The following is a 25,848-nucleotide window of genomic DNA, read 5'->3' as shown; positions in this document are numbered from 1 at the left end:
CAATATTAAAATTTTGATTTATGGGAGCTGCTATTTACTTCATAATTAGCCTGATAGGAAAAGCAATGCAGATGTTGTAGAACACCAAACTTCTTATTTCCCTGGAGGTAGATTGGTTCTTATTTTCTTATTGCTAAAGAAATGTAAAATGGTTTTAAACACTTGTAATGCGTTTTTCCAGAATGTTGAAAACCAGGACCGGGTAATTTTATTGTTTTTTTTTGGTTAGTTCATTTCAAGAAATGAAATGAAAGTCTTAACTGTTGTCGCTTATGAAATCCCCGTGTCTTCCTCCACTGGACATCCTATATATCAGCAGAAGAGCAAATCCCAATGGAAATTTTTCTTTTTATTATGGTATTCGTTAAGTGCTCCCTCTGTGCCCGGCACTGTACTAAACGCTGGAGTAGATACAAGGTAACTGGGTTGGACACAGTGTCTGTCCCACACAGGGCTCACAGTATTAATAGTCATTTTATAGATGAGGTAACTGAGACATAGAGAAGTTAAGTGACTTGCACGAGGTCACAGAGCAGACAAGTGGGAACATCATGGCTTAGTGGATAGAGCAGAGGCCTGAGGGTCAGAAGGACCTGGGTTCTAATTTGAGCTCCACCACTTGTCTGCTGTGTGACCTTGGGCAAGTCACTTAACTTCTCTATGCCTCAGTTACCTCTTCTGTAAAACGGGGATTAAGACTGTGATCCCCGTGTGGGACCGACACTGTGCCCAACCTGTTTACCTTGTATCTGCGCCAGCGTTTAACACTGTGCCAGGCACAGAGGGAGCACTTAACAAATACCACAATTCTTATTGTTAACTTTCTCCAGAACAGTCCCTGGGCACATTCAGGCTCTTACTGTGCTAGGACGGAAAAATGCCTTCTTTGGAGAAAGGTCAGAGGTCCACTCACTAGCAAGTTACTTTAGGCAACTGGAAAAGGTCGAAAAGAGGGTATTCCTAGAAGTGGTAAAGGGGTTATAAATATATGTTGGGCCATTCCTATGGAGAATTATCAGGAATATTTAGGGACAGAGGAGGAATAATCATTATCATCATCAGTGATATTTATTGAATGCAAAGTACTGCTTTAAGCACTCTGGGAGAGCACAGAAGAAGTACAGAGTCTGCTCAGTGACCTCCAGGATCTTAGAACACAGGCGTGGGAGTTCTAAAGTCATGCGTTCTAATCCCACTCTGCCGCTTGTCTACTGTGTGACCTTGGTCGAGTCACTTTACTTCTCTGAGCCTTACTTACCTCATCTGTAAAATGGAGATTGGGACTGTGAGCCCCATGTGAGACAGGAACTGTCTTCAACCCAATTAGCCGGTATCAACCCCAGCAGTCAGTACAGTGCCTGGCACATAGGGAGCACTTAACAAATACCAATTATTACTATTATTATTATAGATAATAGTAATAATCATTTGTGCTCAAGTCTAACTGGATGATTCAGGATGGGGGTGAAAATAGGAACCAGGGCACTTTTAGTCTCTGCCGTTAGTCCCTGTGCAAGTGATTAGCACCCCCCAGCAATCAGGATGTCTCCAGCCACCCAGTGTTTCCACCACATTTCAGGAGACAATCCCAGCCCATCTATGGGAACACAGATTCCTACACATCACACCACTTGGGAAAAACGTAGGGCAGTCAACATTATTATTTTTTCTGAGAAGCAGCGTGGCGCAGTGGAAAGAGCATGGGCTTTGGAGTCAGGGCTCATGAGTTCAAATCCCAGCTCTGCCACTTGTCAGCTGGGTGACTGTGGGCAAGTCACTTAACTTCTCTGGGCCTCAGTTCCCTCATCTGTAAAATGGGGATTAAGACTGTGAGCCCCACGTGGGACAACCTGATTCCCCTGTGTTTACCCCAGCGCTTAGAACAGTGCTCGGCACATAGTAAGCGCTTAACAAATACCAACATTATTATTATTATTGTTTTGGTGGTGGACTGTTTTTAAAGGTATTCGCCAAGCACTTACTATGTGCCAGGTAGTGTACTACGTGCTGGAGTAGATACAGGATAATCGGGTTGAGGAATTAGATTGCACCATTTGAAATTTCAGGCCTGGTCCTGAGAGAAAGAGCACTAAGATTTTTGGTATTTGAAACTCGTTCCTAAGGTTACTGAGGTGAGTGCACACATTTTCCTTGGCCTCCCTTGACTCCTCACATGCTGAAGTGTTCAGAATTGTCAAATCTTATGCTGAATGTCTTAAAGTTGCCTTCGGGTTAGAGCATTAGAGCTGCAGATTCTGGGCATTGGTAGAGCCAATCTATCAAATGGTAAACTTCCCAAGGCCAGAACAAGGATGTAGATTTTCCTTATCCATTCCAACCTACTGCAGGAGAATGCTGCTGCAGAATCAGGGAACGTTGTTCCGTCAAAGCGTGTCTGTCTGAATAGAACATGATGCATTGTTGGAAGAAACGATTGTGTACACGTGTGTGGTGTCTGTCAAAGCACATGTGAGCCCTCTGAGGGACAGGAACCATGTCTAATTCACCTGAGTATTCTTTCCCAGTGCTTAGTATGGTGCTGTGCACACAGTAAGCACTTAATAAATACTATTACTATTACTGCTACTCGAATTTTCCTTAGCGTGGAGTTTGTCAGAAACATAACCCACTGGTTGAAGGAAAACTGAGTGGTTTCATATATATCTCTCTGTAGTAAATGTCATCTATCATCTGAGAAGGAAAGGCAAATATAAAAAGGCGTCTATGAAGTTGAGAACTTATTTGCAACCAGAATCAAAAGAGTTTTTCGTGAGCCCTCTTCTGAGGCAGTTTTCACGCATTGTAATTAGGAGGGTTTTTTATTTAGCTAATCCGATATCTTGGAAATTAAGTAACTTTAAATACTTGATTGTATGGAGATGAGGTAGGAATTTTCTAAATAATTCTCCTCATAGTTAAGATGACTTTTTTGTTTTTTTCCAGTGGAAAGAGAAAATGTTCAGAAGAGAACATTCACCCGATGGATCAATCTTCATCTGGAGAAGGTATGACTAGCTCAGACTTTGATTTGTATTTCTTCATTTTGTTGTGTAATTGTGTAGGTGAGGAATGATGGGAGGCAATAGGCTACTGGCCAAAACAAGAACCTGAACTGTGAAAGCATTTTATTCCTGTATGTAAAAGGAATCTGATGAATCAAAACAAAAATTAAATGGGAGGACAGTGCTTAAGTATGCCCACATTTAAGGAACAGGGGACTTCATGGTCTCTTGGTTATAAAAGTAAATTAGCAAAATGACTTTTTATCTGTTTTAATTGGCTTGGATGCTGGAATAAGGAACCTGATGAACACATCTGGGTTTTAATAAGATCAAGTTTGCTCATGTTGCTGGCATTCCAAAGCACCAAGATCGGCAGTTTCCTTTCCTAATTGAAAAAAGCCCCATATATTGAGAGGTGACGTGAGTGACAGTGCTCCTGATAGACTGCTTCTTCTCATCTTTGGATGAGCTTTGGCTGTTCATTTTTCCGTGGAGTTTGTTAGCACCAAGTAAAAAACAAAAATCAAATGGAGTTCACTTTTATCTGAGGATCTGAAAGGACAAAGTACCATCCCTGAAGAGAAAGTTTCGTTTTTCATGTGATTAAAGGAGAAGAATTCACCTATCTAGCCCAGAGCACCAGAATACAGTCATCTGTGCCTGGCGCATTTTGTCCATGCAATTTTAATTTGGATGAAAAATCCTGTTGCTCACCCATTTCCTACCAAATATAGTTTGCAGAATCACTAGGCTGGGCATGGAGTGTAGAGGAGGAAATTTGCAGGGAATCAGAGGGCAGAGTCAGAATTAGGCATTTGCCATGAAAAAGGGAAATCACCAAACTAGAATTTAGACAAAAAATGGACACCCCCCTCAAGCATTAGCATAACTCATCACAAGCATGGCTCAGTGGAAAGAGCACGGGCTTTGGAGTCAGAGGTCATGGGTTCGAATCCCAGCTCTGCCACTTGTCAGCTGTGTGACTGTGGGTAAGTCACTTAATTTCTCTGGGCCTCAGTTACCTCATCTGTAAAATGGGGATTAAGACTGTGAGCCCCATGTGGGACAACCTGATTCCCCTATGTTTACCCCAGTGCTTAGAACAGTGTTCTGCACATAGTAAGCGCTGAACAAATACCAACATTATTATTATTAATCCTGAGAAACACAGTGAAATTGTACTTGGAAGAGAACTGTCTTCTCAGAGTTTATTTTCATCCTTCTAACTCTTCTCCCCAGACACTCTTTCATTCAGTAAAAGATGCATTCTTTTTTAGTTATAAAACCGACATGCATAATGAAGCATATTATTTTAAGTGATTTTTTTATGCTCCTTGCTCTGCTCAAAATTATTCATGCTCTTAATCAGAACAAAAGGAAATCTCTAGAAGAGGGAAAAAATCATTCCGGATGCTGAGTAGTTAGAGTTCTGGAACTAGAATCAAAGTCCTTTTATTCATTCATTCAATCATATTTATTGAGTGCTGCCTGTGTGCAGAGCACTGTGCTAATCGATTGGGAGAGTACAGTACAACAATAAACTGACACATTCCCTGCCCACAACGAGCTTACAGTTGAGACGGAGAAGCAGACAATATAAATAAATTACAGATAAATTAGAGTCTTGAAGTCCTTTCCCATTTCTTACTTTTGGTGTTCCCTTAGCTAGCAATTAAGACCTTGTGCTTCCCCTCGCCTGTGCCTCACTAACTTTCAAATGGGGCTACAATTTACCACTAACCTTGCTCCCCAGATATTGGGAAGATTGCCGCCAATTCCTTGGGCAAGTCACTGAACTTCTCTGTGCCTCAGTTTCCTCAACTGTAAAATGGAGATCAGTTCTCTGTGAGTCCATGTAAAACAGGGACTGCATCAAACCAGATTAATTTTTATATGCCCTAGTGCTTAGAGTAGTACTTGATGCTTAGTAAGTGCTTCACAAAAACCGATAATAATAATAATTACTAAATTCTTCAAGGGAAAGACGATGCATTTAGGCCCAAGCAATACTCTGTGATTATAAATAATGTGTGAATGTCAAGATATTACTGGCAGTGCTCATAACGTGGAGCGTCATTAACCTAAAAGAAAAAAAAACTCTAAAACTAAGCCTTTTGACCAGTTAAGTCAACATTTGACGTGTTAGAGCTGGTTGATGGAACTTTGCCAGAAGGTCCTAATTGCCCTTTTTAGGGGGAGGTGAGAAGTGTCCTCCATTCAGGGAACCCGGAGGTCTCCTGAAATTCTTACCTAATAAGCAAAAGTAAATGATCGGTGGTGTTTTTCTACTGTGAAACTTTCAAGGACAGTCGATGCCGTAAAAGAGACTCCTCCGAGGACCAGGCTTAAATGCCGTTCGAAGGCTGTCAGAAATATTTGCTGACTGTCTGACTTCTGAAAAGTTCTTTAATTTAAAAAAATTAGATCATGAAGAAAGCTGTGGGGTGCTGTTTATTCTGACATACCAAACACATGAAGTCTGAGGAACATAAGAGGACTATGGAGTATTTTATCTGGATTAGTTACAATTTTTTTTTTTCACCTTGACTCAAAGCAGAGTGTACTTTGACAAAAATCGTGTCTGGTGATGATGATGCTTAAGTCTTATTGAAACTGTCAAATGAAATCATTTTTCAGGCTTAACTCAGAAGGAAAGCTTTTTCAAGGTCACTGTTGGTCACTTAGCAATTTCTTCATTTTTTCGGAACCCCATTTATTGGGAAAAGTTTGGATGTGCCCACATCTCATCATGGGTGTTTCTTCGGTGTCTTAATAACCTGATGTGCTCTTGCTTGACCTGGCGCATGACCAAATTGGGATGAGGATCTGGAAAGAAAAAAATATATAGTTTTTTGGTCCCCAAAGTGTCTCTCCTGCTGTGGAAATCCGGGGGCTTTTCTGCATATGTGATGGATGACTTTGGAGAGGCTTTTGAATGGCTGGGAAGAAAAGCAGTTCCTAATAAGAGCCCGTTCCAAACTGCAGGGAACTGTTGTACTACAATTCCCTATTTATCAATCAGTAGTGGGATCCATCCAAAGGGATTGCGAAATGCGTGGCTGGGTCAAAACAGTTGAGCAGTCCCTTCTTCAGTGGGGATTCTGCAGCCGGGCTTGACTGAAATGTATCCCTGGACCAATCAGCTGTCATATGCACTCACCCAAAGTCTTTAGACGGACTGATTGTCCTTGAAGAGGTTTCCAGACAGCTCTGGACCTTCGAAGGGTATCTGGCACTTGAAACCAAGAGACAGCTAAAATCCCCTTTTCCTTTAAAGAATGATTGCTCTCCAGGCCAACAGGCCCAGGAGTTAAATAGGGGTCAGAATTGTGGCCGGGGGAGGGGGAGCCTTTCCCAAGATTAACACATCTTCCCTTGAAAAATGATTTGGATTTCATCGCTTAAATTGTTTAAGCCTAGTTGTTTAACAGTGAACACTTTTCCCTATGCTTTCTCCACAGTGTAAGCCGCCCCTGGAAGTAAAAGATTTATTCTTAGATATTCAAGATGGAAAAGTCTTGATGGCTCTATTAGAAATCCTGTCAGGGCAAAAGCTGGTATGTATAGAGCTTGGGGATGGGGGAAATGCTTGGACTGATGTCTGTTATATGTAGGCTTCCCCTCAGATGCCATGTCTCCTGTTTTTAAAATTGCAATATAATTGGAGTCTTCAGGGAGATATAGTCCTTTATTAGCACTGAGGTGTGTCTTATACAACTACATTTTGGGCCCAAGAGGAGTGTTTTTAGGTGTTTTTAAAGCAATCCTTCTTATATAAATGCTTAGAGGCTAGAATTCATCCATAATTCATCCGTATATATATCTTGTCTGAGAGCAGACACCAGCTTCCTGAATTTTCAGTCCTTCTACTGAGAAATACTTGTGAGGCATCATTTTAGAGAAGCAGCCAGGATTTTGGGGGTGGGAGGGGGGCTATTTTCGTTCTATCATTCCGTCGATTGTATTGATTCAACTCTTACTCTGTGCAGAGCACTATATTAAGCAGTTGGGGAGGCTGTGTCCCCTGGGACTGTCTCAAACTGTATTCCAACAGCCCTTCCTGTTTCAAATATTTCTCAATGATAAACTTGATTTGTTTTCCTCAGCAGCAATTGTGGGTGATGAGCAGCTGCCATATCCCTGTCAGTGGTATTGTTAAAACTGATTTAAAACTATGCCTTTCAAGGGCACAAGTTCAGTCCTTGAATTTAATTTGCAAGAAGAATGGCAGTTTTCTCCCAAATGTTTAGTACAGTGCTCTGAAATTGCTGTAGTTGCTCCCAAATATCTGTTGGTAACTGTTAAATGTTCACTGTGTGCAGAGCACTGTATAAAGTGCTAAGGAAAATATGGGATTATAAAGTTGGTACAATATGGTAGGGTTAATATTATTGATAAAAGTATTAATGTTGATGATGATGATGATGACGATAGCCTCCTATCTGACAAAATAATGGCTGGCCTTATTGGATGAGCTCAGTGAAAATATTTTGCCTGTGAACAAATCTGTTGATGAGCCCAGTTGCCGCATGAAAGTGTTCCAATAATAAGCTTCAGAGAGTGTGCTCTGGGGCAGCAGAGCAGCACCATGGTCTAGTGGCTAGATCATGGAAGTCAGAAGCCTTGGGTTCTAATCCCGGTTCCATCACTTGCCTGCTGTGTGACCTTGGGCAAGTCACTTAACTTCTCTGGAGCTCAGTTACCTCATCTGTACATGGGGATTAGGACTGTGAACCCCACATGGTATGTGGATTGTATCCAATCCGATTAGCTGGTATCTACCCCAACACTTAGTACAGTTCCTGGCACATAGTAACCGCTTAACAAATACCATAAAAAAAAAAGCATGACTTATAAACATAATAGTTTGCAAGCATTTAGCATAGTAGGTCCCTGTTTACAGCTTGTACCTGGGCCTAGGGAGTTAACATTTTAATTAATGTAAATAATAATTATGATGATTGTTAAGTACTTGTGTTCTGTGTCAATCATTGAACTAGGGACTTGGCTAGAAAGAATATAAGCAGGTCGGACACAGTCCCTGTCCCACATGGTGTAAGCTCTTCCCTCTAGACTGTAAGCTCCTGTGGGCCGGGAATGAATCTACCAACTCTGCTATGTTATACTCTCCCAAGCACTTAGTACAGTGCTCTACACACAGCATGCACTCAGTAAATATGATTGATTGATTTGAGCTCACAGTTCTCCAGTTGGAAGTCTTCCCTTCTGAAGCAAAGAAATGATCACTTCTAAGTGCAGTTGCTCAAGTAGCCGACCTGTAATTTCAGAGTGTAATTTCATGGAAGTTGAAGTGACCAAGTATGGGAAGTTTCTTTAACCAGCCTCCATGTTCATTTTCAGAAAGAGACACTCCTTTCATTCCTGGGTGTTCATTTAAAGTTGCCCTGGGCTCCTGGTTTTGGAGTGAACATTTCCAGATTTCAGTCACTAATGACTTTTTTTATCCCCTTGAAAAACTGTGTCCAGAGCTCTTGTTGGCTAGGAAACAGAAACATCTGTTGCAGTCATGAAGAGGCTTGTTCAGTGATTTAGGAACTGCCTGATGAAGCTTACAGAGGCGTCGGTTCAGTCAGTAGAAAATATTGGAAAAAGTCTATAGAGAGAGCAGAAGAGGAGGGGCAAAGCGGGTAGATAAGGGAGAGGATGTAAAAATCCAGAGAGTAATTTAAAGAAAGTCTGAACTAATGCGCTGTTTGTTTAACCTATTTCAATCTCCCTACTTACCAGACTAGAATGGCCAACCCATCAAGATTCTGAAAATAGCTGTCTTGATTTTTCACTTAAATTGCTAACCCCATTTCTGTTCCACATAGGGAAATGCATGTTCTGAAGTTTTGACCTAGCCAGTGCAGGGAGTCTTAGCTGTCAGCCGTAAATCTTTTTTTTTAAACCAAGCTGAAGCAAAATGTAGCTTTTTTTTTTGATAAAATAGAATCCATCACCCAAACAGTGTTTTAAAGTTGCTGTATTTTGTTTTATAGCTGCATGAATATAAGTCCTCATCCCATCGTATTTTTCGGTTGAACAACATAGCGAAAGCCCTTAAGTTTTTGGAGGACAGCAATGTGAGTATTTTCTTTTCTGCAATGTATTAATGTCCTTTGCTCATGTAATAGTGGTTGCAAGAAGAGAGGGCTTATTTGGCTTTTCATGAGCCCACCAAAGGAGTATGCTTGTCAAGATTCCCAATTCTAAATGTTTTTCAAAAAGTGGGAGATCCTTTTCACCCCTTACTGGCTGAAGGCACATTACATAGCCCCATCCCTCCACCTATGTAAATTAAAGTACAATGGCTCTCTGAGTCTCACCCAGTTTCGGTCCGAATAATAACTATGTTATCTGTTAATCACCTGTTTAACAAATGCTCCTTTTCATTTCAAACCATAATCACGTTCCAACCCCAGAAACAGTCATCTCTGAAGTATCCCTTGAGAAACAAAGTTTGTAGTTCCGCTGATATAAATTCTCATTGGGATTAAAGATTTGGAAGGTGTGTATTAAAGGAAATTACCAGAATTACATATGCTGTGCAAGGGATCACTGGAGAGTGGGTGGGTGGCAGCAGGCCTTGGGTTATTTTGAAAGAAAACAGCCTGTATTTTTTAAATTCCTGGGTGGAAAAGATTTGCAACAACACAGCAGGTTGGTCTCCTGTAAATGAGGCTGAGATGAGTATGAGTCCCAAGGGAAAGAAGTAAATGCATTTGGTAAACAAAATAAGAATGGACACCATTTTCAGGTCAATCTTTTTTTCCTTTAATTGGATTCTCTCTCATCTGATTTTGCTAGAGATATTTTTCTTTGCAATGTACCCTGTGCTTCTGGGCCTATTTTCTTGCTTCCTCAAAAATCCTGAGAGGAGGCATCAGAGCAGAGAGTTATGAGTCTCGGTGCCCTGTGGGTATCAACGAGGCATCCGAAGAAGCCAGGTCCCCACAGCCGTATTTCCAAGAAGAACTGTCCCTTTGGCTGGACTAGCCGCCCTACGGCCCCGGCCTTCGAGGAAAATGTATGCAGCTTACTCAAAATACCGGGGGGGGGGGGTGTACATTTATCCCACCACTAGCCTGCTGAGCAACACGCTAAGCAGAGTTCTGGCAAAGATGTATGTGGAGCTCTAGAATGTAAACTCATTGTTTGCAGGAAAGGAGTCTACCAACTCTGTTAAATCGAACTGTCCCAAGCACTTAGTACAGAGTTCTGCACATAGTAAGCGCTCAATTAATGTGATTGATTGAAACAACAGAAACCGGGTCAGGAAGGAGCAGACAGGTGTATGATGCTAATTCTGACGGCCCATCCTTCAGGTTCTCAACCTCCCAGAGGATTGGGATGGGATCTGTGGGATGGGCAAAGAAACCTGTACTCTGGTCCGTGGTCTGTCCTCATGGCTCAGGTAACAGTTTGTTGTTTGTCAAGTGCTTATTGTGTGCCATACCTTGTACTGGCAAAGATAATCACGTTGGACACAGTCTCTGTCCCATAGTCTAAGGAAGAGGGAGTAGAATTTAATCTCCATTTTACAGAGGACAAAACTGAGGCCTGGATAAAGTGAAGTGACTTGTCCAAGGTCACAAAACAGGTACGTGGCAGGACCGAGATTAAAACCCAGGTCTCCTGACTGGTGCGTTCTTCCCATTAGGCCACACTGCTTTTCTGGCATTTTCTTTAGTATTTTCCACAGCTTAGTCACACCTTATATAACAATGATTATCATTAAAGTACTTGTTAAGCGCTAACTATATGCCAAGCACTTTACTAAGCATGGGGTAGTTACACGATAATGAGGTTGGACACAGTCCCTATCCCACATGGGGCTCACAGTCTAAATAGGAAGGAGAATAGGTTCTGAGTCTCTATTTTACAGATGAGAAAACTGAGACACAGAGAAGTTAAATGACTTGCTCAAGGTCACGCTCAAAGTCACAGATGGTTCACGAGGGTCAGGTCTATACAACGACAATGACTTAAGTATTTTGGACAAAATCTATACTCTCTGGAATTACCCAGAAAAGCAGAAGTTATTGTTTTTGCTGAATTGCCTGGAGAACTGAATCTGTGCAAATCTGACTCTGGGATAAGTCTGCAATAGGAGGGCAGTCAGGGTTATGGCAGGTCTCCAATTTTATTGAATCAATCAATCAGTCATATTTATTGATCGCTTACTATGTGCAGAGAACTGCACTAAATGCTTGGGAGAGTATGGTACAACAGAATGAGCAGACACGTTCCCTGCCAAAACAAGCTTCCAGTCGAGACGGACATTAATATGAATAAAGCAAGACTTATTACCATGTTAGAGCAATGCAACTTGTGGTCTTGAAATCACAGGCGACAGTTGAGGGGTTGATAATCGGTAGGTTGGGTAATCTGGGCCCTGTACTTTTCCCCCTCTCCTGTTACCTATCTTTTTTGATAGTTTTGCATTTCCCAATGGCGCAGGAGAAGGGAGAGGAGGTGAAATTTGCTGGCCAGTTTTATGGCTTTATTAGCAACTCTTGCAAAATAGGTTAAAACTTTTGAGCAAATTAGGGATTATGGGGTGACCTGGAAATTCCATTTATCTAATCCGTCCCCGATGACCAAAGATATCTACTATTACAATCACTACAGAGAAGCAACGTGGCCTAGTGGAACGAGTACTGGCCTAGGAGTCAAAAGGACCTGTGTTCTAATCCTGGCTCTGCCACATAGCTGCTGAGTGACCTTGGGCAAGTCACTCAACTTTTCAGTGTCCTTTTGCTCATCTGCTAAAAGTTCCCGTACTCCCTTCTACTTAGCCTGAAAGCCTCATGTAGGACCAGATTATCAAGTAGCTGCCCTAATGCTTAGTGCAGTGCTTTGCACATATTAAATGCTAAACAAATACCACATTATTATCCTTATTACTTGTTACTGTATTTTATACATCACTGTAAGCAAATCTCCCCCTTTTTTTTAAATGGTGCTTCTTAAGTGTTTACTATGTGCCAGACATTGTACTAGGTGCTGGGCTGGATACAAGCTAATCAGTTTGGACACAGTCCTTGTCCCACATGGGTGTCTCAGCAGCGTGGCTCAGTGGAAAGAGCACGGGCTTTGGAGTCAGGGCTCATGAGTTCGAATCCCAGCTCGGCCACTTGTCGGCTGTGTGACTGTGGGCAAGTCACTTAGCTTCTCTGTGCCTCAGTTCCCTCATCTGTAAAATGGGGATGAAGACTGTGAGCCCCACGTGGGACAACCTGATTCCCCTGTGTCTACCCCAGCGCTTAGAACAGTGCTCGGCACATAGTAAGCGCTTAACAAATACCAACATTATTATCAGTCCTTAATCCCCATTTTACAGATGAGGTAATTAAGGCATAGATAAATTAATTGACTTGCCCAGGGTCACACAGCAGATAAGTGGAGGAGTGGGTTTAGAACCCAGGTCTTTATGACTCTCTATCCACTAGGACATGCTGCTTCTCTATTTTCTATTCTACTTTCTATTTTCCTAGAGTCTGGGGAAATAACAGCTACCTCCTTTTGATTATTTCTGGCTTAATGATGGTTGTTTTTTTTGAAGAAACCTTTTTAAACTGTTTCAGATTCATGTTTTATTTTGATGGCAGGCTAGAGGATATTTGGGGAAAATCAATGTATATCCTGTTCTCCCTATCCCTCAGCCCCCTCTCCCCAATTCCAGTCTAAGCCTAGGTTTTAGAAGCACTGGGTCTAGTGGAAAGAGCATGGGCCTGGGAGTCAGAGGACCTGAGTTCTAATCCTGACCCTGCCACTCGCCCTCTATGTGACCTTGGACAAGTCACTCAATTTCTCTGTGCCTCAGTTACCTCAACTGTAAAAGAGGGGTTAAGGCCGTGAGCCCTTTGTGGGACAGGAACTGTGTCCAATCTGATTACCTTGGTATCTGCTACTCGCTGTGGGCGGGGAACGTTTCTACCAACTCTGTTTATATTGTACTCCGCCAAGTACTTTTCAAAGGGCTCTGCACACAGTAAGTGTTCAATAAGTAAGGTTGGTTATCTACCTCAGCACTTAATCATTATTATTATTATCATGGTATTTGTTAAGCCTTTACTATGTGCCAAGCACTGTTCTAAGTGCTGGGGTAGATACAAGGTAGTCACATTGTCCCACATGGGACTCACCGTCTTAATCCCCATTTTCCAGATGAGGTAACCGAGGCACAGAGAAGTTAAGTGACTTGCCTAAAGTCACACTGCAGACAAGTGGCAGAGTAGGGATTAAAATCCACGTCCTCTAACTAGGAAGGCCAGGCTCTTTCCACTGAGCCACACTCTTCCTCCAATCCAATACTTAATCCAATGCCTGGTATATAGTAAGTGCTTAAATACTATTAAAAATAATAATAATAATTGAAACTGGAATGACCTTGATCCACCTGACAGTAGGATAACACCATGCTGAGGTTGTTTCTCCATTCCATTTATTTCACCCCCATGGCTGGAGTGTGATTGAATCTGTACACTGCCTCATTGAAAGTCACAGCTAGCTAGTGCTCCTTGCCTTAGCAAGACTGGCATAAATAAATCCGATAATGTGTAATAACTAGCCTACAGCCCATGACTCTGGGTGACTTTGTAATTGTATAGCCATATGCTTCTTCAGTTCCGAGAGATTACCCCATCATTGTCTGCCATTATGAATTTGGCTTTCAATCACAGATTAAATGGCCATTTAATCCCCTTTCAAGATAGGAGTGAAGGATGGTGGGCAGCCAATGTGTAAAAGGCCATAAGGGGGAGAGAGAGGGAAAAGCCTGCAGAGAAAACAGAAATCTCAATAAATTTTCATTTAATCAGAAGAATCACTTAATATCTTCCTCACCATGTGTTTTTTTAATTCCATTTGAATTTTGCAGTATGAATAGTGCCGTGCGTAACTTTGAGTTTTCTGTGTGATTTTCACAAAAACATCTCTTGATCGTCATTTCTTTTTCTACAGGTAAAACTAGTTAGCATTGATGCAGCTGAAATAGCAGATGGAAACTCCTCTTTGGTACTTGGACTGATTTGGAACATAATCCTCTTTTTCCAGGTAAAGTCATTGCTATTGCCCAGCTCACTGTCTTCATTCTTCCCAAGATAACCTTCTAGCTGTATGTAACTCTGCTGTCCTGCCTCCGACCTCTTGCTGATGCTGCTTCCCCCAGAATCAGAAAGGCTTCTCTTCCAAATTCAAACAGACCACAGCTCTCCCCATACCCAAAGCTCACCTAAAATCCCACCTCCTCCCTTATGAACTTATTGATACCCACCCTCCACATTTTATAACAGTAATAATAATAATGATGGTATTTGTTAAGCACTGACTATATACCAAGCACCGTTCTAAGCGCTGGGGTAGAGATATAAGGTAATAAGGTTGTCCCACGTGGGGCTCACTGTCTTAATGCCCATTTTACAGATGAGGTAACTGAGACATAGAGAAGTTAAATGACTTGCCCAAAGTCACACAGCTAAGTGGTGGAGCCAGAATTAGAACCCACAACCTCTGACTCCCAAACCCATGCTCTTTCCACTAAGCTATGCTATTTTTATACATTCAGTTGTTTATCCTGATTACTCAGTTCTCCCAAGTGCTTAGTACAGTGCTCTGCACACACAGTAAGTGCTCCTTAAGTGCAATTGAATGAATGAATATTAGACTATAAGCTCTTCATGGGCAGGAAAAGTGTCATTTCCATGTTTTGTTCTTCCCAAGTGCTTAGTATAGTGTCTTACTATTCCAAGTGGACACACAGATACTACCATGACTGTTAATTTGCAGTTAGTCAGTTATCTTCTTTCAGACAGTTATTTGGTTCCAACTCGACAGACCCTTATCCACAGAGAGTAGAAATAAAAGTAAGTTTTTGGTCCAGATTTAGAATCTTAGGTTCCCAGAAAGAGACTCCTTCAGTCCAGCTTGTGAGAAATGTGTGATCCGTTAGGAATAAAATCAAGGTGAGCTCGGTGACCCTGTAGCTTATCTGGGCCAGATGATTCTGAAGTGAATCTCTCCTCGAAGGTGAGCATCAATTTTTAAAAATTTCTCCCCAGGGATTCTTCAGCTCTTTTCGAAATTGTCCTGTGGAACTAGGAGAACCGAACCTTAAAAAAACAAACAACAAGCACCTCCAACTCAATAGGGTTATTATTTTTTAATTGCTTAAATGAGATGTGAAGAATCTTAAATTGCCTTCATGGAACAGATAATCAAATAAGCAAATTGTGTAATGGAAAACTGCAAATCACTCATGCAGTTAACCATGGCAGAGGAAATTCGATATTGTGCATGGTCTTTTGACCAGGATTTTTAAAAAAGTAGATTTTACTCAGTAAGTTTTGAGGAAGACAACAGTGGCTGGTTGCCAAAATCAGTCATTCTGTGGGGTTTGTGAATTGTTTTCTCTATCAGCATGGTCGGGGAATTGGTTTTAGGCCTGGGAATGTATTTTGACTTTTGAATTGGCCCCTCTGAAAACAGCCACTATCTAAAAAAGAAATGGTGGTTTGTTTATCCTTCAATTTCCATTTTAATCCCCATCTCTCACAGTCAAAACAGTGCCCATTTAGGGTTCTTGCATAGGGTGTTAATTATCGTACATAGTAAGAATATCTTTGACTGTGATTCATTTTCCTACTCAATTTCCTGTTCATAAATCCTACTCCCTTTCTACTTAGACTGTGAGCCCCATATGGGACAAGGGACCGTGTCCAACCTATCTTTTATCTATCCCACTCCTTAGTACAGTGCCTGACACATAGTCGGTAATAGGAAGTATAATTATAATTTGCCCTTCTGACCAAGTTTAAACAGTGCTGCTCACAAAGCCACGCTAGTTTTCCCCCAAGTGGCATTTATGGACTATTGATGTGATACCTGGACTCTGCTTTGCCCTCCCCAGATTAAGGAGCTTACCGGCAATCTAAATAGAAACTCCTCGTCTTCCAGCCTGTCGTCTGGACTTGGAGGGACTGATTCAGACTCTTCACACCCAACCACTCCCAGCACTGAGAAAAATGTGGCTGTGTCAGTCAAGGACCAGCGAAGAGCCATTAGAGCCCTCTTAGCCTGGGTTCAGAAAAGAACCAGAAAGTAAGTCAACTTCCTCTTAAAACACCTTATGGCGGTCTCTATCTTCTGTTAGATGTAAACTTGACACATAGTAAGCACTTAGTAAATACTATCACTAGTTTTATTCAACTATGCTAGGCTGCAGCATTGGAGGAGGAGGGAAACTTTCCAAGTTGCAGGGCAACCAGCGTGATTTTAAAAGTGGAATATCATCACTTCCTGTACTTTGCATCTGAGGCTAGAAGTTTGCATGCCCAAATGACGTGATTCCTTTGGATGGGTAGGGAGGGTTGTAGGTAATAAATCTCAGGTTGTGTAGGTAAATGTGTTATCCCTTTTTACCCTGTAGTATTCTCTTTGGGTGCAGTTTTTGCAGTTAACCGTTTGTTGACTAGAGTGATCATGTGGCCTTTCGCCTTTCTCACTTAATCTAATCCATGAACTGAAGGTAGAAAGTTAAGGAACTTTCAAAGCTAATAATTACTTAGAAGTCATGTACTGAGAGATGGGTAATATGGAGAGCGGGGAAATCTCTAGACTGTGAGCTTGTCTCTAGACTGTGAGCTTGTTGTGAGCAGGGAAAGTCACTGCTTATTATAGTATTGTACTTTCCCAAGTGCTTAATACTGTGCTCTGCACTCAGTAAATGCTTAATAAATATGCTTGAATGAATAACCCAGGACCACTTTGGGAAAATAACTACAGAAATCTTTTTCCATAGTTATAGATATTTGAACAAACAGCTCTAAAAATGGAGGCTCTTTCATCAATTGACCATTTACAGAGGAGGAAGTTTAACACATTGAAAATTCTAAATGTAATATATCTTCATTGACTTTTAGTCTGCTGGATATGCCCTAATTTTTTTGTTTTCCATTCCTTAGAATTCCTTGGGAAATATAAAATGTGAGTCCCGTGGTTGGGTTTAAAAACTTATTTGCTGGGTAACAGGCTGGAGGCTGAGAGCACCAAAGCAATCTTTCAGCTTCCGAAACCCTGTTGACTAATCGTTTGGTTTCCATTTAGGAGACGAGGCTGCCGCTGCTCTGTAGATTTGTGTGAACTCTGATTTGTGCCCTAATCAAGTGTTTCTGTCATTGTTTAGATACGGGGTTGCAGTTCAGGACTTTGCAGCCAGTTGGCGGAGCGGTCTTGCTTTCCTGGCCGTAATCAAAGCAATAGACCCCACTTTAGTAGACATGAAGCAAGCTCTGGAGGATTCGGCTCGGGAGAACCTGGAGAGAGCTTTCAGCGTAGCACAGGATAGACTTCACATACCTAGGCTTCTAGAACCAGAAGGTAACAATCCCTGCCGAGGTTTTGCCTTAATTTTTTAAAATGTTCCCTGGGATGGAATTTGAGGAGGTCATGGGTTCTAATCCTGGCCCTGCCACTTGTCTGCTGTGTGACTTTGGGTAAGTCGCTTCACTTCTCTGTGCTTCACTTACTATCTCGGTAAAATGAGAATTGAGACTGAGCCCCACATGGGACGGGGACTGTGTCCAACTTGAAATGTTTGTACCCAACTCGGTGTTTAGTACTTTGCCTGGCACATAATAAGCACTTAACAAATACCATTACTATTATGCGCTCAATAAATACCATTGATTGATGGATTAAGGATCCTTAACTATTCCTTCAAATCACCCATCTTGGATTTGGGGTCCATGTTACACACCCTACTTGAACTTAGGAATCTGTTACCCCTCAGACCTTGTTCTCCCTGCCAAGCTATCCAGATGGCATCCCAAAGGGATTGGGAGGGGAGTTCGCAGGGATAATATGAGGTGATGATAGCTCAAATTGAGCAAAAACATCATGTAACCAGTAGGACACATGAACAGAACTCCGAATACTATGCTGGGTTTAGGCTTCTTCAGCGTCCTCATTCTCGACCATGATTATCTCTGAATTGGGGCCAGAAGAGCCAGCCTGTAGGCTATTATTGACCCCTAGTGCTGAGGGAAATACTGGGAATGTGGAGGATAGTACAGTATCTGGCACATAGTAAGTGCTAAACAAATACCATGAAAAAAAACCCCAAACTATCCAATGTGTGGGAACAGGCCAACCAAATGCTATGAGGCCCCCCCAGAAAAGGAATGGAAAACCAAATTAAAAGCATAGTTTTGTCCCTGTGTAATCCATGGTACTCCCATTTGTGGCATTCTGTTTACAATTCTGCTGACTCGTTAGGAATTTATGACAGCCTGGAAGAGGCATTGGGAAAGATAACCAAAGATAATAAGGGCGGTGGAGACGCTTCCATCTGAAGAGAGAATGAAAAGACAGAGGCCGAGAGAGAATGGGATTGGAATTTATAAAATGATAAAGCGTGTGGGTACAGCAGTCATGGAATTGTTGTTTTCTAAATCTCCCAACACCAGGGAGAGGGGATACCCACAGAAGCTTGAAGGCAGTAGGTTGAAAACAAACAGAAAGATCCATTTCTTCACGTTGGGGGTTATAGGTCTATGGAATTCATTTCCACAAGGAAGTTGTGCAGGTTGAAAATATCAGTGGATTCATGGATGAGAAAACCAAGATCTCTAGAAGGAAAACTAGGAATGCATATGAAAAAGTTAAGGGCGATATCCATCCTAGTGTTCAGATTTGGAGATGAAGGAGGGAGACTAAGGCATCTTATTGTCAGTTACTGATAGGGATTAAATTGGGGCAGTGGGTAGATTCCAGATAGACCACCTCTTTGAAATTGGCAATCTGTTAAGATGTTAACAGAGACTGTGGCAGGGTGTGTTAAACTGAATTTGAATCTCTAATAATAATAATAATAATAATCATAATGTTGGTATTTGTTAAGCTCTTACTATGTGCCAAGCACTGTTCTAAGCGCTGGGGTAGATACAGGGTAATCAGGTTGTCCCACGTGAGGCTCACAGTTAATCCCCATTTTACAGATGAGGTAACTGAGGCACAGAGAAGTTAAGTGACTTGCCCACAGTCACACAGCTGACAAGTGGCAGAGCCGGGATTCGAACTCATGACCTCTGACTCCCAAGCCCGTGCTCTTTCCACTGAGCCACGCTGCTTCTTTGCTTTAGCTGCAAAGGTGAAAACCATTGTTTCTATCTCTCTGCCGCTGAGTTGAAAGGTAGTCTACTTCCTTCAGACCCATGTGCACATATACACATCCATCCTCAAATTTAGCTGAAAATAGAGTATAATTTAAAAAAAAACCTGAAACTCGGTTTAGGTAACCTCCCCTCAAATCTGTACACTCTCTTTATGTGATACACTTGGGAACTGTATGTTATATCTCCAAGATTCTATTTTTCTTGATGATGTTTTGTTTTGTTCTATTTTGCTTTGCTGTCTGTCTCCCCTGTTTAGACTGTGAGCCCGTTATTGGGCAGGAATTGTCTCTATTGTTGCCAAATTGTACATTCCAAGTGCTTAGTACAGTGCTCTGCTCATAGTAAGTGCTCAGTAAATACTACTGAATGAATGGTTTTACAGATAGACACTTGGCTACGGGGAGGAAGAATGTTCATATCAATGAGTAGAAAAGGCAATTAATCCCTTTTATTTTTTAACTGTCTAGGGGATGGAGTAGGGCAAAGAGTCATGGTTCCTATTTTGTATTTGATGGGGGCACGGTCACAGCTCAATACTTGGTGATTTTAATTTCAGATGTAATGGTGGATACCCCGGATGAACAGTCGGTCATGACCTACGTGGCACAATTTCTAGAGCACTTTCCAGAACTGGAAGGAGTAAGTTTGTTTTCCCTTCCTACTCCCTGAAATCTTTAATTTATTTCTTCATAGTTTGTCACTGGAGAAGCTGGTGCTTGGAATGCATTCTTGGGTAGGCTACTGGTAATTTGAGAAACTCAGAGTTTCTCAAAAGTCCAATAAAATCTGCCTTCCCAGTTGTGCCAGAGAATCTTGTTACTCTGACTATCTTACCCATATTCAGTTTTAATGTGGGACAGAACAAGATTTCAAGATATAAGACCCAGTTGGAACCAATCAACCCTAGACCTAGACCATAGTTAATGGTACATATGAAAGCTTGTGTCTTCCATCAGCCCACACAAAAGTCCCTCCAACTTGCTTTAAGATTCCAGATAAGATAATCTCAACAATAGTCAACCTGCAAAAAGAAAATATTTTATTGCCTCAAATGGCAATTCTTTTCTGAGGATTTTCTGCCATGGCTAGTTTCATTTCTGTGAATTTTGCAGTGGAAAAAAATAACTTGCTGGTTTGTGGGCTGGGATTTTCCATGCTGAGTCATTCCACATTTTTAACAAAGTCCCGACTCAAAATGAATTTGTACAATTTTCTTTTCAGGAAAAAAAAAATCAAACTTCCCTGAAGTTTTCTTACAGTATCTTAAATTAACAACCAGAAGCCAGATACATCAAAGGAACCAGTGGTTTGGAATCTTTTATTACAGGATTTTAAAGTGATAAATACCCCTAATGCTACTGCTCCTACCCATTTAGCTTGATTATTTTTTTAAAGTTTAAGGTGTCTTATTTGCCCGTAAATTTCAAATGACACTAGACACTATAAAGGAACACTAGATGCAGTCAATATTATCATCATCTTGGAGATGATACTGCATTCATATGCTCTGTGGGAAACTTTGGAAAGAAGAACTTCCATCTTTACTTTTGTGACAGATCAAAATAAAACCTTCAAACTTTTGATGAGCACACCACAGATAGTCCTAAATGTACATAAGTGTTTTCTAGGAAAAAGTCTCTGTATATATGTTTTCATTATAATTCTTTACAGGAGGACGTGCCAGATCCCGATAAGGAATTTCCAATTGAATCAACCTTTGTCCATATCAAGGAAACACCTGTAGAACAAGAGGGAAAGATTTTTGTTCTTAATGAAAACGGACAACGTGCATATACCATTAATCATGAAACTAGCCAACCACCTCCTCCAAAAGTCTTTGTTTGTGATGCCCCAGGGGTGTGGGAGAAAATTCCGTCTGATGAACACCTCAGCGACCCTGCTGATCTGGGTTTTTCTGATAGTTCAAATTTTGAGATTTCTCATGTATCAGACAATTCAAATAACCAGACATCTCCATTTACTGATCAGTTCATACCAGGATGCTCAAAGAAGTCAGCTGACTTTAATCAGTCATTGTCAGAGCCCTCTGTCTTATTACCAAAAAAAGAGATTCAAAGGCCTAACTCTCTGCCAATTATGAGTTCCGACCATTTTGAGTCAGATACATGTGAACAGGTTTTGGAGAATAAGCTGGCTCCAAATAAATGGAACGAAAGTTCACTGAATGAGCCCTTGGAACAGAAAAGTTGCCTCTCACCAACTGTTGTGACTGATGAAAAAAATACCATTCTTCCTGCTGATTCTTTTGAAGTTGATTCTGAGCAGTTAAAGGAAGAGACACCAGAGTGTTGTAATGAAATAACAGATACCACTAAGCACAAAATCCAGGTTGGCTCTCCATGTAGAGATGAAAAGCATGCTGTTGAGAGAGCTCGTTATTCAGAGGGTAACTCTGAACATTTGGCTTCAGAAGCGTCTCCGGAAAGCAGTGACAATGTGGATACCACTGCCAACAAAGTACTGGATGATCCTCTTTCAGCAAGTGTCAAAAAAGCCATCGTTATTCCAGATTCCTTGGAGGACAATGTTAAACAGTTGGAGAGGACTGGTTCTTTAGAGCAGGTGGAAATAATAGATTTGACTGGCTCCAACATAACTCCAGATGATTTTCCTTCGACTTATGGAGAAAGGAGCACGGTGGCTAATTCTTCTGAGAATGATGCAGATGAGTTGGTTAGAAAGGGGTCGAAGTCTATCTCTGAAGCGACAGGTTCAACCTCGATCAGCCCATGTGACAACGGTCCTCCGGGTACTGCCTTTATCACTTCAGATACACCCTCAATTGAGCCCCCAAATCCAGAAAAGGCTGTTTCAAGGCTGTCTCCTGAAAACGCTTTCCAAGAAGAGGATATGTACAACTACATGTTACCTCTGGAAGAGGAATGTTTATTTAAAGGACTTGAGCAAGGTGAGCGGATACAACAGGAGTCTGCTGGTCAGACTAAAAGGGAGTGTGGTGGAGTGGAGGACGCTGGACCTGAAGGTTCAGGAGCATCGCCGAGGGATCGGGAAGATAACATTTCGATATCATCACAGAGCGTTGTCAGCCTCAAGGATATTCATGTCCAGGAGAGCCAGCAGGGAGATGGAGCTGATTTGATGGCAACCTCTTCTTCTAAAGTTTCCGTCATTCCCCATGATCTTTTTTACTATCCACATTACAATGTTCCCATATCGGCAGTTCTGGAAGCTTTTGCAGACTCCTCCTCCAGCCCCGATGGCTCAAAAAGCGGGGGAACACTTCCCGAAACATCAGCTCAGTGTTTACAAGAATATGGATCGGGCCCAGGGGAGCTAAACAGCGAAGGAATTGCCCAGGCGTCACGTGTAGAGACGGAAAATACTATTTCGGTGACCCAGTTGGCTACCGTGTCTACAGAAATAGAGCCAACAGATCCTGACCGTGCCACTGTTCCGACAAAACTATGTGAGGAAGCTGATCTGACCTCAAACCATGTGGGGCCGAAAAGAGACTCTCCAAAAGAGAAAGATCCTGTGTCTGGTTGGACTGTTAATCTTCCCGAAAGTCTACAGGTAACAACTTTGGTATTCTTGCTGTCAATAATGAGCAGAACTGTTGTCAAAAAACCAACAAACACTGCAGCTTTCTCATTCAGTGTATGTTATTAATTGAGATTAAGCAAAGATGAAAAGAGAAGGGGCTTCGTTTCCTCTCCACATGCTCTGGTGCGTCTAGAGTAACTCTGTCTCCCCACAGCCCTGTGGGACCATGTACTTCAGCTCAGACTGAAAAGTTGCCCTCAGGCCACTGAGGTTGGGGGTGCAGCATTCCAACCCAGTGGGTCTTTGGGGGATGCTCCCTCCTCTTCCTTTTGCTTGCCCCCCTCTGCAGGAAGCTCTTAGATTACCTCCTCCCTGGAATGTCGCTTCCCCACTCCATCATCCCACCCATCTTGGGATATCGTGCCTGAGGGAGAAAGAAGGGAAGAGCCTGCACACTTCACTCCTCTAGTGTTAACCTTCTCACTTTACCTCGATCTCATCTATCTCACCACCGACCCCTCGACCCCTCCCTCATGTCCTGCCTCTGGCCTAAAAGGGCCTCCCTCCTTAAATCCGACAGACAGTTACTCTCCCCCGCTTCAGAATCTTATTGAAGACCCATCTCTTCCAAGATACCTGACTAAACCCTCCTTTCCTCTTCTCCCACTCCCTTCTGCATCACCCTGACTTGCTCCCTTTATTCATCCCCACTTCCACCCCCACAGCACTTATCACAAGTCTGTAATTTATTTATTTGTACTGATGTCTTCTCCCCTGCTCTAGACACCAAGTTCATTGTGGGCAGGGATTGTGTCTGTTTTTGTTACATTGTACTCTCCCAAGTGCTTAGTACAGTGTGCTCTGTGCACAGTTGAGTGCTCGAGAAATATAACTGAATGAATGAATGGAGGGACTGTGAGAGAGGGGGAGGAAGAGCAAGCAGGTGAGAGGGTATGGGACGGAATCAAGCAGGCCACTTTGGGCCTCTTCTGCTCCGGAAGCAGCACGGTGGTCAGGCTCGAGGCACGGGGTCGGTAGGAGGAGAGGAGCGGCGGGGAAGCTGCGGTGGGGGCTTGGTGCAGCTGGGCAGGTGACGAGTTGGCTGAGGGGCCATGTTGTTCCCGACTGGACTGGAGGGGTTCACACAGCAAACCTGCACTTTACAAGCAGCTTTAGGTCCCACCAGCCCACCTCCCTCAGCAACGCTCACCTCCCACACGTCACCTGTGGTGCAGGACAACCCCCCCACCTGCACGGGAATAGGACCCCCAGGCCGGAGCCCCCGGGCTTGCTGTGGCGGCCCCGCAGTACCTCTGGTGCCGGTGGCGTCCATCCTGCACTCCTCACACGGGGCAGAGGGGAAGCAGTGTGGCCTAGTGGAAAGATCCCAGGCCTAGCAGTCACAGGATGTGGGTTCCAATGCCAGCTGCACTACCTGTCTGCTGTGTGACCTTGGGGAAGTCACTTCACTTCTTTGTGCCACAGTTTCCTCAACTGTAAAATGGACATTCGATACCTGTCCTTCCTACTTTGACAGTGAGCCCCATGTGGGATGGGGACTTTGTCCAACCTGACTAGCTTGCATCTACCCCAGCACTTAGAACAGTGCTTGACACATAGTAAGTACTTAGCGAAGCAGTGCGGCTTAGTGGAAAGAGCCTGGGATTGGGAGTCAGAGGTCGTGGGTTCTAATCCCGGCTCTGCCACCTCTCTGCTGTGTGACCTTGGGCAAGTCACTTAACTTCTCTGAGCCTCAGTTACCTCATCTATAAAATGGGGATTAAGACTGTGAGCCCCACATGGGGCAACCTGCTTACCTTGTATCTACCCCAGTGCTTGGCACATAGTAAGCACTTAAAAATACCAATATTATTATTACTATTAAACAAATATCGTTATTATTATCATTATTATTTCAAGCGAGGCCCGTGCTTGCAAATTATTCATATCAGAATGCATTCATCTGTTCATTCGTTCATTCATATCTATTGAGTGCTTACCGTGTGCAGAGCACTGTTCTAAGCACTTGGGAGAGTACAATATAACAATAAACAGGCCCGTTTTGGCCTTTTATTTGTTCCTCGGAACCACGTTCCAGACATTTCCGATTTATGACCGTGGTCTGGGCTACACATTCCGGTCTTGATCAGAACGTCGATAGACTGGTAAAATCCGACTGACCGATTTAATCTCAATCCTCTTCTTCCTAAGCAAGCCAAGTTGTCATCACTGAGTAGAGCATGCTTGGCTTGCCTTCTCTGGCTCTGCTCCCATCCAACCTGGAGCCAGGATCGGGAAAGGGGGAGGTTGAGGCCTACGCCGAATGGAACACTTGCCTCAGGCCAAGCAAAGAAGGAAATCCGGGAGTGGTGAAGCCTTGCCGACGCCTAACTGTTTGCAGAATAATGACGTTGGCATTTGTTAAGTGCTCGCTATTCGCCAAGTACTGTTCTAAGCGTTGGGGTAGATACAAGCTAATCATGTTGTCCCGTGTGGGGCTCCCAGTCTTAATCCCCATTTTACAGATGAGGTAACTAAGGCCCGGAGAAGTTAAGTGACTTGCTCAAAGTCACACAGCTGATAAGTGGTGGAGCCAGGATTAGAACTGACGACCTCTGACTCCCAACCCCCTGTCCTTTGGGATTCATTGACTCATGCTTCCTCTCGCCTACTACAATTTCTGTGAAATGTTTTCAGCTGAGCCAAATCTTTTGTGCTCTATTTGTCTGAAACTGTTGCCCAGATCCTCAGTGCCAAAGATTAATGTGGCCTTCTTTAACTGCCCCCTCCCAAACCCCCACCGACACATGAGGTAGATATCAGTGGTGAGGGAGCTTAGACTGTAAACTGTAATTGCCTCCTGTAGATTATAAGCTTTTCCTGGGCAAAGATCGTATGTTCCAACTCAATGGTTTTGTACTCTCCCGAATGCTTAATACCGTGCTCCGCACACAGTTGGCTGTGACACATTCATTATCATCAACAGTAGCGGCCTGGAAAGTTAAATGGAAACTGGGTTCTCACAGCCATGATGGGGGAGAGGGGGAAAATAGATCAATCAATCAATTACTGTGTGCAATCAATCTATTAATGGTATTTATTGAGCACTTACTGTGTATAGAGCACGGTACTGAGCACTTGGA

General features: G+C 42.7%; 1 protein-coding gene across 3 annotated transcripts in view; it reads left to right on the top strand.

The window, feature by feature from the left end:
- CLMN (calmin) overlaps positions 1-25,848 on the top strand; it is a 119,768-nt gene that overhangs the window by 81,973 nt on the left and 11,947 nt on the right. For all 3 annotated transcript variants that reach the window (XM_029064090.2, XM_029064080.2, XM_029064091.1), the window contains exons 2-9: positions 2,944-3,005; positions 6,464-6,559; positions 9,005-9,088; positions 13,971-14,063; positions 15,916-16,106; positions 17,191-17,384; positions 19,737-19,819; positions 20,852-22,735. In XM_029064090.2, the coding sequence (XP_028919923.1) occupies positions 2,944-3,005; positions 6,464-6,559; positions 9,005-9,088; positions 13,971-14,063; positions 15,916-16,106; positions 17,191-17,384; positions 19,737-19,819; positions 20,852-22,735 (2,687 nt within the window). The remainder of the gene's footprint in view (positions 1-2,943; positions 3,006-6,463; positions 6,560-9,004; positions 9,089-13,970; positions 14,064-15,915; positions 16,107-17,190; positions 17,385-19,736; positions 19,820-20,851; positions 22,736-25,848) is intronic.

This window comes from Ornithorhynchus anatinus, chromosome 1, assembly GCF_004115215.2.
Source record: "Ornithorhynchus anatinus isolate Pmale09 chromosome 1, mOrnAna1.pri.v4, whole genome shotgun sequence".
NCBI classification, from domain to species: Eukaryota; Metazoa; Chordata; class Mammalia; order Monotremata; family Ornithorhynchidae; genus Ornithorhynchus; species Ornithorhynchus anatinus.
Note: the sequence above shows the minus strand (reverse complement) of the source record. Positions and strands in the feature narration are given on the sequence as shown.